The sequence below is a fragment of the Ochotona curzoniae genome, unplaced genomic scaffold (genome assembly GCF_017591425.1).
Source record: "Ochotona curzoniae isolate NIBS_2020 unplaced genomic scaffold, NIBS_Ocur_1.0 scaffold_4937, whole genome shotgun sequence".
Taxonomy (NCBI): domain Eukaryota; kingdom Metazoa; phylum Chordata; class Mammalia; order Lagomorpha; family Ochotonidae; genus Ochotona; species Ochotona curzoniae.
In genome coordinates this window covers 5,769,058-5,781,365 of record NW_024467126.1, presented here as the reverse complement: position 1 = coordinate 5,781,365, position 12,308 = coordinate 5,769,058, and the positions used below count along the sequence as shown (strand labels likewise).

The window sequence follows — 12,308 nt, the reverse complement described above, 5'->3', positions numbered from 1 at the left end:
CACATGCCGTGTGTGTCATGTGTGTTGTGTGATGACCTGTCTCCAGGGCTATGTGTGGCATGTCGTGTGTATGCTGAAAGCCGCGTGTGTTTCAGGTATGTGCCATGTGTGTGCCGTGCTGTCTCGACTCACACCCCCTGCCTGAGCCGCAAGTGTGGAGAACTGAAACCCAGCTCAGTGGCTCTCACTGGGTGGAGCGAGTCTCCTGAGACGGGAGGAAACGGGCCCTCCTGGGTCCCACCCCCAGCTGTGTCTCACCCCCCAGTCGTGTCCCACCCCTAGCTGTGTCCCACCCCCCCAGCCGTGTCCCACCCCCCCAGCCGGTGTCCCACCCCCAGCCGTGTCCCACCCCCAGCCGTGTCCCACCCTAGCCGTGTCCCACCCCCAGCCGGTGTCCCCCCCAGCCGGTGTCCCACCCCCAGCCGGTGTCCCACCCCCCCAGCCATGTCCCCCCCAAGCCGGTGTCCCACCCCCCCAGACGGTGTCCCACGCGTGTCTTCCAAGTGATCTGAGCGTCAGAACGGCCACAGGTGAAACTGCTGGCTACGGTGCCGGCATCCCCCATGGCAGCAGTTCTAGTCCTGGCTGCTCCACTTCCCATCCAGTTCCCTGTTGGTGCACCTGGGAGAGCAGCGGAGGATGGACCAAGCGCCTGGGCCCCTGCACCACGTGATAGACCCGGTGGGAGCTCCTGGCTTCGTTCCGGCCCAGCCCTGGCCATCTGGGGAGTGAGCAGTGGATGAAAGCTCTCCCTGTAACTGTGAAATGAAGGAAGGGAGGAGGCTGAGGACCACGGCCTGCGGTCTCCCAGTTTTGGTGCCGCATCTGACCCCTGACCCTTGACCCCAGCTTCCAGCCAGTGCGGGTAGACCCCAGGGGTGAGGCCCTGCCACCCACGTGGGAGTCCCAACTGAGTGTCCAGCTGCCGGCCTTGGCCCCTGCCAAGGGCCATGTGGGCACTGTGGGATGTGAACCTCAGCATCTCAGGTAAGAGTCTGTTGCGACACCAGAGGCTTGAAGCTTGTGCACGGCTCTCTCGCCACGCGTGTGTCCCGTGGGCTGCTTGCCCACTCTGGGAATACGCAGATCTCAAAAGCTGGTGCCTGGGAGGCAGTGTGGGGCGGCAGTGTGCAGGGGAGGGGCGGAGTGCGGGGCCACAACCCCGTCCTTCGGTGTGTACTGTGACGCTGTGACCTCGTGGCCTGGTGGACGGGGGACACAGGGCTTGGAGCAGCTACGTGTCGCTGGTGCTGAGGCCGCTGCACCCTGGGGACCCCCCACCCACCCGTTGCACACTTGGGGACCCACCCCTACCCACTGTACCCTGGGGACACTCCCCCAACCTGCTACACACCTGGCGATCCACCCAGTTGCTGCACCCTGGGGACCCCCACCCAGAGCTGCAGCCTCAGGCAGAGCAGGCACCGGGTGCCGCCTGCGGGCCCCTGCTGGCCACCTGATCCTGGACTGGGAGGAGCGGGCGGCGTCTGCAGGCACCGGTGAGGTCACTGCTTGGCCAGGTTCCACACAGCCAGCTCGCGGCTGCCCCCGGAAGGCTGTGGAGACCAACTGAGCTCTCTTCCTGCCCACACCTGGGTGGGGGTTCAGTGTCCTCAGGGACGCTCCTTCCCAGACAGATCCACGTGACCGCAGGCAGCTGACTTGGGCCAGAGCTGTGCACAGGCCACCACAGGACAGCTCTGGGCTTGGGAGGAGCAGGCAGGACTGGAACGGTGAGCAGTGCAGGCTGGGTCGGGGCTGGGTGGGGGCTGGGTGGGGGCTGGGTGGGGGCTGGGTTAGGGGCTGGGTTGGGGGCTGGGGCAGGGCTGGGTCAGGGCTGGGACAGGGCTGGGACAGGGCTGGGACGGGGCTGGGACGGGGCTGGGATGGAGCTGGGCTGGGGCTGGGATGGGACTGGGTGGGGGCTGGGATGGGACTGGTACGGACCTGGGATGGGGCTGGGCTGGGGCAGGGCTGGGTGGAAGATGGAGCAGGGCTGGGACGGGACTGGATTGGGCCTGGGAGGGGACTGGTACGGACCTGGGATGGGGCTGGGCTGGGTCGGGGCTGGGCTGGGTCAGGGCTGGCTGGAAGGTGGAGCAGGGCTGGGACGGGACTGGGTTGGAGCTGGGGCAGGGCTGGGACAGGGTGGGTCTGGGCCACCTTCTGGATGCTGCTGCTGGCCAGCAAAGAGCGGGGCGTGAGCAACTGGGACCTGAGGCTGTCAGCCCCCACCCAAGCCTGGACAGTAGCCGAGGGGTGACTCAGTCCAGGATCACCCCCCAGGGAGGCACAAACCTCAAGGCTGGCCATGCCCAGCCTTGGTCCCTGGGTCCCCACTGATCACACAGAGACTGGGGTGGCTACTGCCCACTTGCAGGTAGGGCTGGCCATGCCCAGTCATGGTCTCTGGGTCCCCGTTGACCACACAGGGAAGGGGTGGCCACAGCCCACCTGCAGGCAGGGCCAGCTACACCCAGACCTTCCTATTGGCCTCTGAGCTTCCTCCCCGTGCGGCTTCCTCCTCCTCCTCTACACGAAGGCTGTGACAAAGCTGCCCACCCACCCGAGACCCTGGAACTGACTGCAGGACCCCACCCACACACTCCGCCCCGCTCACAGCCCCAGCTGGGAGGACGGTGACCCAGGGACTCCCTGCCTGCCCAGGGACACACACAGGGGGGACAGCAGCCGGGCCTGGGTGGAGCTCAGGCTCCTGTCCTGACCCCCAGGGTCATTGTCACCTCCATGTGGCTGCCCCTCCCCCTCCCTCTGTCCCGCGCCTGTTGCCTTTGTTCAAGGACCTCCCTGAGTCCTAACCTCACCCTAGGCCGGGTGTCCTGGAGTCGGGGAGCCGACCTCTGTCCGAGCAGGACACAGGTCCTGAGCCCCAGCCACTGCTGTAGGGTCTGGGGGCTGGATGGGGTCTGAACCCAGGACCCCAATTACACTGTCCTCACCCCCCCCTACCCCTGCCAGCAGGTACTAGCTCTGCCCACTTGGGGGCTCTGCCGTGGTTACGGCCCTGTACCCACAGCCGCACCAGCCATCCAGGGTTGGGGCAAAGCCACAAGCTGCTACAACCTGTAGGCTGCACGGGGGAGAGTCGGGCCTCTGTGGGTGCCATTCAGCTGGCCGAGACAGGGGACACACCGAGGTGAGGCCAGGGTGGGGTGGGCTCCACACACCCCTCCTCCCAGTCGCCAACCCCCTCACAGTGCCCTGAGCTGTGACACCAGCCAGGCATGCCTGTGCCTCCCCAGTCCCACAGGGAGGAGTTTGGGGTTCAGTGCAGGTGAGGGTGTCGGGGGTCCCGGGCGAGTCCTGGGGCTTCCTGTGGCCTGTCCCCGAGAGCCATCCGCTTGGGGCCTCCGAGGCTCTCTGTCCCACCTGGACCTCTAGGATGGAAGTGAGGGTGAATGAGAAGGAGGGAGCACCCAAGGGCCCAGAAAAGTGGGAGGAGCTGAGGACAGCAGGGACACCACTGGGGGAAATCAGAGAGGCCCACTTGGCGTGGCCACGCGGGAAGCCCCAGGCGCTAACTCATTCGTCCAGCCCAGCCCTTCAGGCGTGGGGAGGCTCCGGGCACGGGCAGCCCTGACCCCGGGTGCTGACCCACACGTCCAGCCCAGCCCTTCAGGCGTGGGGAGGCTCCGGGCACGGGCAGCCCTGACCCCGGGCGCTGACCCACACGTCCAGCCCAGCCCTTCAGGCGTGGGGAGGCTCCGGGCACGGGCAGCCCTGACCCCGGGCGCTGACCCACACGTCCAGCCCAGCCCTTCAGGCGTGGGGAGGCTCTGGGCACGGGCAGCCCTGACCCCGGGCGCTGACCCACACGTCCAGCCCAGCCCTTCAGGCGTGGGGAGGCTCCGGGCACGGGCAGCCCTGACCCCGGGCGCTGACCCACACGTCCAGCCCAGCTCTTCAGGCGTGGGGAGGCTCTGGGCATGGGCAGCCCTGACCTGGCTGTCCTTGTACTGCAGGGCAGAGAGCGGGGACCCCCGGGATGGAACTGCAGGAACCCCAAGGGCACAGGGCGCCCTCCAGCAGCTCTGAGGAGGATGTGGCCTTCAGCGTGGCCGTCCTGGCGCTCACGGAGCTGCTCATCCTGGCGGGGCTGCTGGGCAACGGTCTGCTGCTCTGGCTGCTCAGCTGCAACGTGTACCGTCACCCCTTCGCCATCTACCTGCTGGACACAGCCTGCGCCGACTTCATCTTCCTCGCCTGCCATGCGGCAGCCGTGGTCCCCGACCTGCTGCGAGGCCGGCTGGACTTCCCCGACTTCGTGCAGACCAGCCTGGCCACGTTGCGTTTTTTCTGCTACCTGGTGGGCCTCAGCCTCCTGGCGGCCGCGAGCACAGAGCAGTGCCTGGCCACGCTCTTCCCAGCCTGGTACCCGTGCCGCCGCCCGCGCCACCTGACCACCTGCGTGTGCGCGCTGGCCTGGGCACTCTGCCTGGGGCTGCACCTCCTGCTCAGCGGCGCCTGCACCCAGTTCTTCGGGCAGCCCAGCCGGCCCCTGTGCCGGACGCTCTGGCTGCTGGCCGCGGCCCTGCTGGCCGCCCTGTGCTGCGCCGTGTGCGTGGCCAGCCTCCTGCTGCTGCTGCGGCTGGAACGGGGCCTGCCGCGGCCCCAGGCCCGGGGCTTCCCAGCCCTGCTGCTCCTGGCCGCCCTCCTCTTCCTCTTCGGCGGCCTGCCCTTCGGTGTCTACTGGCTGTCCCGCAACCTGCACTGGCACATCCCCCACCACTTCTACCACCTGAGCCTCCTCATGGCCGCCGCGCACTGCGCCGCCAAGCCCGCCAGCTACTTCTGCCTGGGCAGCGCCCGCGGACGCCGGCTGCGAGAGCCCCTGCGGCTGGTGCTGCAGCGGGCACTGGGGGATGAAGCGGAGCCGGGACCCGCGAGGGAGACCTCCCGCAGGGGCCTGGTAGAGGTCCAGGCCTGAGCACCGTCCTCTGCATCCCTGCACTCAGCCAGCCACTCTGGGCTGACGGCCTGGCGGCGCCACCCCCACCCCCGGGCCTGGCAGTGCCACCCCCACCCCCGGGCCTGAGGTCCTGGGGTGGAGGCCAGCCCCAGCCTCTCTGCAAGGCTGGGGTTCTCTCGGCCTCCTCAGAGCTGCGCCCCTCCATGGGGCTGTGGGTGGAGGTCTGTGTCCAGGGAGGAGCTAGCAGCTCGTTAGCCAGCCAGCGGTGGCCAGGAACAGGCTGGGGCACCAGTAACCACCAGGGCTGGGCCAGGCAACAGCCAGGAGCTGGCAGCTCAGCTGCACGCGTGTGATGTCTTGCTGTCTCCCAGGGGTGCTCCAGCGGGAGCTGGACTGGGAGAGGAGTCCGCCTTGCACCTGCACTCTCAGGTGGGGCCGGGGCGTCCTGCCCCAGCTCAGCCTCTCCTGATGAGCCTGGAAGTCCCCGCAGGACAAAGCAGTCACCAGGCCAAAGCAGGGCTTCCCAGGCGGTGACGTCACCGCTCCCTGGCCCCAGGAGCCTTGCCCTGTTTCACGCCATTTCCTTCAGAGCAGCAGACGCGGTGGGCAGTGGGTCAGGCAGGCTCCCCCCAGCCTCCGGCTTCAGACCTGGCCAGTCGCATCCAGAGCTCGAGGTGCTGGCGGCCAGCTGCCCATGCCGCCCCTTGCCGATGTCCGGCGGAGCGCCAGGGTGGACAGAGGCCCCTCCCAGCCCAGCTGCCAGCCCACGAGGGAGCGCCCAGGTCGGGGCAAGGGTGGTCCCCAGGGTGCCTCTCAGCCCCCCACTCCCCAGGAGCCAGGCCTTTCCGTCCCTCCGAGCACACGGTGAGGAGTGTCCACCTGGGACACGGACGAGAACAGGAAGTGGCCTGCGAGGGGACACACGAGCCTGCACGTCCCACGGGGCCGGCGCAGCCACGCAAGAGCACGGAACCGCTGCAGAGACAGCAGGAAGTGCCTGCCCGACAGGAAGTGACCGTCCAGGTGGTGCTCCCAGTCTGTGTGCTCCACGTCGCAGACCTGGGCTGGCTCGGGTGCCCAGGATGCCCAGGCCTGCGGGGCTGGGGCAGTGCCCCTCGGCCATGGGACCAGAGGGCCCAGCAGTGCAGCCCGTCTGGGGATGCAGCCGTGGCCATGGCCCTGTGGCCCCCGAGGTCGGAGGGGATGAGGGGTCTCGCGTGCTGGGACCAGCCGTTAGCCTGCTCAGCCCCACGTCCCGCCCAGCCTGGAGGCCCTGTTTTCCCTCCCGCCCCTGCCTGCCCGGGCCTCTCTGTGTGTAGCCTGGCTGCCCCTCGCTGGCAATCCCTCACTGGCCGCCGCTGCACAGTCCCTGCCCCAGCCCTGCCCCAGCCCTGCCCAGAGCTTCAGGGGGCAGAGGTCTGGGACAAGGAGGGCAGGCCGATTCGCGAGGCCAGAGCCAGTGCCCAAAGGAGGCCCTCGGATCCCCACAGGGCAGCTCAGCTGGCATGCCCTGGTGTCACCACGGGCTGCCAACCCTCAGGGCACACAGGGAGTGTGCAGGGCTGGCCAGGCTGGAGACGCCCCCTTGGCCCTCTCACCCCCATGGGAGGCCTTTCCTGGGTCCTGACCTCATTGTGGGGTGGCCCTCCACCCTCAGCTGTCATCTTGGAATCCAGAAAAACAACCAACCCAGGGCGTGGACTCCTGTGTTCATTTTTCTCATGAAATTTTATAACATCGCAGCCCTAAACCACAGCTTCCAGATCCTTCTGTCGCAGCAGGCTGTGCCCAACACCTGCCCCAGGAACTCTCTCTCTCCTTGGCATCGGGGTTGGGGCGGGTTCCAGCGCCTTGCCCCACCCAGGACACACTTGCCCAGGAACTCTCAGTCCTTGGCACTGGGGGTGGGGGGCAGGTTCCAGCGCCTTGCTGCACCCTAGGACTGGTTAACCTGAGGAAAGGGCTTTGGGCTGCAGCTGGATGTGGGGCCTGGGAAGCTGAGACATGGCCGTCACACGCCCCCTTACTGCTCCAGGCCTTCACCAGCCATCCTCTCCTTCCCCCCACTGCTAGCAGGGCCACAGGCTCACACGGGGGCCCCAATCCAGGGGGCGCCAACACTCACCCCACTCGCCCTCCTCCCTCAGGACTCACCTCTGCTCACCTGTTCCCTCAGGCTCACACTCAGCCCTGCTCACCTGCTCCCTCAGGCTCACACTCACCCCTGCTCACCTGCTCCCTTAGGCTCACACTCACCCCTGCTCACCTGCTCCCTCAGGCTCACACTCATCCCTGCTCACCTGCTCCTTCAGGCTCACACTCACCCCTGCTCACCTGCTCCCTCAGGCTCACACTCACCCCTGCTCACCTGTTCCCTCAGGCTCACACTCACCCCCGCTCACCTGCTCCCTCAGGCTCACCCTCACCCCTGCTCACCTGCTCCCTCAGGCTCACACTCACCCCTGCTCACCTGTTCCCTCAGGCTCACACTCACCCCTGCTCACCTGCCCCCTCAGGCTCACACTCACCCCTGCTCACCTGCTCCCTCAGGCTCACACTCACCCCTGCTCACCTGTTCCCTCAGGCTCACACTCACCCCTGCTCACCTGCTCCCTTAGGCTCACACTCACCCCTGCTCAGGACTCACCCCTGCTCACCTGCTCCATCAGGACTCACCCCTGCTCACCTGCTCCCTCAGGCTCACACTCACCCCTGCTCACCTGCTCCCTCAGGCTCACACTCACCCCTGCTCACCTGCTCCCTCAGGCTCACCCTCACCCCTGCTCACCTGCTCCCTCAGGCTCACACTCACCCCTGCTCACCTGTTCCCTCAGGCTCACACTCACCCCTGCTCACCCTCCTCCCTCAGGACTCACCCCTGCTCACCTGCTCCCTCAGGCTCACACTCACCCCTGCTCACCTGTTCCCTCAGGCTCACACTCACCCCTGCTCACCCTCCACTTCTCACACCAACAACCCTCTCGGGCCAGGGAGACCCACCCACATTGACAGCCACTCCGCTGAGCTCATGCTCAGTTCCTGCAAATCAGTGCCACACCCTTGCACTTCCTGGGAACTGGACAGCAGCCTGAGGTATGACTAGCTGGTCCCCAGAGGACCTGAGGCCATTTAGGCCCGGGAGCAGCACAGCCCCAGGTTCTGCAGATCCCCGAGCACCCACTTGGAGAAGGCCACAGGAGCTCGGAGAGTGGGCCCCGAGGCTGTGAAGGCTCCATCCTTCCCACGGCACGTGCTCCAACAGGTAAAGAAGGCATGGCCTGCCCCCCGCAGCACCCCTGCAGGTGACAGGGCCGACAGGGTCTCCTGGTGCTCTGTCCATAAGGGTCCACTCTGCTGTGTCTCCTTGGAGCCGAGACCCCTCCCTCCGTCCAGTGCCCCAGACTGAGGACAGTAGCATCTCGGTGTCTTCTGTGCGTCATGGGGACACTGAGGCCACAGAGGGGGACAGTCCCCTGCTGTCACCACACCACCAGATCTTGACACCCCCAACCATCATGGGGGCCAGGAAGAGACCAGGCAGAGGGAAGATGAGGGAACTAAGTCCCTCTGTCCCTCTGTCCCTCTGTCCTCTGTCCCTCTGTCCCTCTGTCCCTCATTCCCCTGTCCCTCTGTCCCCCTGTCCCTCTGTCCCCTTCCCTCTGTCCCCCTGTCCCTCTGTCCCCATCCCTCTGTCCCTCTGTCCCTCATTCCCCTGTCCCTCTGTCCTCTGTCCCTCTGTCCCTCTGTCCCTCTGTCCCTCATTCCCCTGTCCCTCTGTCCCCCTGTCCCTCTGTCCCCATCCCTCTGTCCCTCTGTCCCTCTGTCCCCCATCCCTCTGTCCCTCTGTCCCCTGTCCCTCTGTCCCTCTGTCCCCATCCCTCTGTCCCTCTGTCCCCATCCCTCTGTCCCTCTGTCCCTCTGTCCCTCTGTCCCTCTGTCCCCTCTGTCCCTCTGTCCCTTGTTCCCCTGTCCCTCTGTCCCCCTGTCCCTCTGTCCCCATCCCTCTGTCCCTCTGTCCCTCTGTCCCTCTGTCCCTCTGTCCCCTGTCCCTCTGTCCCTCTGTCCCCATCCCTCTGTCCCTCTGTCCCCATCCCTCTGTCCCTCTGTCCCTCTGTCCCTCTGTCCCTCTGTCCCTCTGTCCCTCTGTCCCTCATTCCCCTGTCCCTCTGTCCCTCTGTCCCTCTGTCCCCATCCCTCTGTCCCTCATTCCCCTGTCCCTCTGTCCCTCTGTCCCTCTGTCCCCCATCCCTCTGTCCCTCTGTCCCCCTCTGTCCCTCTGTCCCTCATTCCCCTGTCCCTCTGTTTCTCTGTCCTCTGTCCCTCTGTCCCTCATTCCCCTGTCCCTCTGTCCCTCTGTCCTCTGTCCCTCTGTCCCCCATCCCTCTGTCCCCCTCTGTCCCCCATCCCTCTGTCCTCTGTCCCTCTGTCTTCTGTCCCTCATTCCCCTGTCCTCTGTCCTCTCTCACTCAGTTCCCCACCCCCGTCCCTCTGCCCCTCTCTTGCTCCACTGTGGCTCTTGCTCCAGCACCCCCAGCCTGGACCTGGGCCTCACGCCCCCAGTCTCATCTCCCACAACCAAAATGGTCCAATTGGATTCTCTTGGTGGTGGCTAAAGAGGAAGGGGCCATGCCCAACCACCCGGGGCCCCGGAGGGGGATCTGAGCCGGATGGGGTGTCCCTGGGTGCCTCTTGTGAATGCCCAGGAGAAACGCCTGTGCCCACCTTCCCCTCTTGGTCTGAGACTCCATAAAGCCCCCGCCCTCACTGCCAGAGGGCCCCTCGCTCTTAGAGACCCTCAGCTGCCCCCAGGAGTGGGCTGTGCTGGCCGGAGTGTGTGTGGGTGGGGTGGGTATCTGTTGGCTGGGAGGGTGAAGGGGCAAGAGGTGGGGAAGTGTCGACCAGGAGGCGTGAGGGGGGCATGCTGCCCAGGGACATAAGCTAGGGCGTGCTGGCTGGGGGGCCTGGCGTGGGGTAGTGAGGTGGGGGTGTGCTGGCCAGGGCCTGGGTGGGGGCATGCTGTCTGGGGGGCCTGGGTGGGGGTGTGCTGTCCGGGGGGCCTGGCGTGGGGTAGTGAGGTGGGGGTGTGCTGGCCAGGGACATAAGCTAGGGCGTGCTGGCTGGGGGGCCTGGCGTGGGGTAGTGAGGTGGGGGCAAGCTGGCTGGGGCCTGGGTGGGGGCATGCTGTCTGGGGGGCCTGGGTCGGGGTGTGCTGGCCAGGGCCTGGGTGGGGGTGTGCTGGCTGGGGGGCCTGGGTGGGGTAGTGAGGTGGGGGTGTGCTGGCCAGGGCCTGGGTGGGGGCGTGCTTTCCGGGGGGCCTGGGTGGGGGCGTGCTGTCTGGGGGGGCCTGGGTGGGGGCGTGCTGGCTGGGGGGCCTGGCGTGGGGTAGTGAGGTGGGGGTGTGCTGGCCAGGGCCTGGGTGGGGGCATGCTGTCTGGGGGGCCTGGGTGGGGGCGTGCTGGCCAGGGCCTGGGTGGGGGTGTGCTGGCCAGGGCCTGGGTAGGGGGCGTGCTGGCCGGGGCCTGGGTGGGGGCGTGCTGGCTGGGGGGCCTGGCGTGGGGTAGTGAGGTGGGGGCGAGCTGGCCGGGGCCTGGGTGGGGGCGTGCTGGCTGGGGCCTGGGTGGGGGCGTGCTGGCCAGGGCCTGGGTGGGGGCGTGCTGTCCAGGGGGCCTGGGTGGGAGCGTGCTGGCAAGGGCCTGGGTGGGGGTGTGCTGGCTGGGGGCAGCACACTGTCTCAGGGCAGTGAGGGTTCCTCGCCGCCATGCCCCATCCCGTCGCAGGTCCCTCGGGATGCTCCGGCTGCTGGGCTTGTGGAGAACGTTCCAGACTGTACTCCTCTACCTGACGCTGGCCGTGGGCCTTGGGGGGCTGCTGTGCCAGGCGCCCGTGCTCTGGAACCTCGGCCTCCGTCTCAGGAAGGGCCCGCTCAACATGTACCTGCTGCACCTGGCGGTCGCCGACACCCTCTTCCTGGCCTGCCAGCTGGGCTTCTCCATGGCGCAGGCCGCGCTGGGCTCTGCCAGCGACCCGCTGCACTTGGTGGTCAGCTGCCTGTGGTTCGCAGCCGGGCTTTGGCTGCTGGCGGCCTTCGCGACAGAGCGCTGCGTCTCGGACATCGTCCCCAGCTGCTGCGCCCGCTGCCGCCCCCGGCACACCTCAGCTGCGCTCTGTGCCCTGCTGTGGGCACTGGCCCTGCTGGCAGTGCTGCTGCCCGCCAATGCCTGCGGGCTGCTGGGCCGCCGGGCTCGCCCCCTCGCCTGCCTGCGCCTGCACGCAGCCGGCATCGCCTGGCTGGCCTCTGCAGCCTGTGTGGCCTGCGGGGCCGGCCTGGCCCTGTTCATCTGGGTGGCCTGCTGCTCGGGGCGCCCCCGACCCCAGTTCTACGGCATCGTGCTGGCTTCCACGCTGCTGCTGCTGCCCTGCGGCCTGCCCTACCTGCTGTACTGGAGCCTGCGGCCCGTCCTGGACCTGCTGCTGCCCCCGTTCCGGCCACTGGCCTCGCTCCTGGCCTGTGTCTGCAGCAGCTCGCGGCCCCTGATGTACTTCGTGGTGGGCCGGCGGCCGGGGAAGCGGGAGCCGCTGGCAGTGGTGCTGCGCAGGGCCCTGGAGGAGGCGGCCCCGGCGCTGGGAGGTGCTGGGGGGCTGGGCCTGCCCCTGGGCCGCATGTAGAGGCCGGGCCCTCCTGCTCAGTCCCCTCCCGCCCACGCACCGGAACACCCCTTGCCCACACCAGCCCAAACGCTTCCGGGGCCCAGACCCACCCTGCCTGTCACCCAGCTCTGGGCCAGCTGAGGGAGGCTGAGCTGGAGGGACCAGCAAGGGTGAGGTAGAAGATGTCTGGGAAGGGGAGGGGGACACACATGCACTCTGCCAGCCAACACTCGCCCACCCCTGCACTGCCCTGCCCTGCCAGCTGTGACCACAGCTGGCCCCCAGGCCCTAGTGGGACTTGAATACATGAGGCCAGGTCAGGTAAAGGGAGAGGTGCTGAGTCGCCCCTGCGTCACTGTGCTGCGTGTGCCCCCAGAACCTCCCTGTACAGGACCAAGCCCACATCCTCTCCTTGTTCCTGACCCTCTAACCAAGGGCCACCTGCCTGGTCAGCCCTCATGGAGGCTCCAGCTGTGCTCCCAGAAGAGGCCACCAGATGGCACTGCTCTGTCAATAAACAGATCCAGCTGGCCCCTGCCCTCCTTCCTTGCCCGCCTAGAGGGATCCTGGGAACCACCCAGTCCAGCCCAGCCCAGCCCAGCCCAGCCCAGCCCAGCCCAATCCAGTCCAGCCCAGCTCAGCTCAGCCCAGCCCAGCCCAGCTCAGCCCAGCCCAGCCCAGCCCAGTCCAGCCCAGCCCAGCTCAGCCCAGCTCAGCCCAGCCCAATCCA

At 67.6% G+C, this 12,308-nt stretch overlaps 2 protein-coding genes across 2 annotated transcripts; both read left to right on the top strand.

Annotated features, from left to right (window-relative positions):
• The first annotated feature begins 4,006 nt into the window (after positions 1–4,006).
• On the top strand, positions 4,007–4,948 carry MRGPRE (MAS related GPR family member E). Its single transcript, XM_040970831.1, has one exon. It carries the CDS (start codon positions 4,007–4,009, stop codon positions 4,946–4,948), a length of 942 nt encoding a protein of 313 aa, XP_040826765.1.
• Positions 4,949–10,717: 5,769 nt separating this feature from the next.
• On the top strand, positions 10,718–11,596 carry MRGPRG (MAS related GPR family member G). Its single transcript, XM_040970830.1, has one exon. It carries the CDS (start codon positions 10,718–10,720, stop codon positions 11,594–11,596), a length of 879 nt encoding a protein of 292 aa, XP_040826764.1.
• The last annotated feature ends 712 nt before the right edge of the window (positions 11,597–12,308 follow it).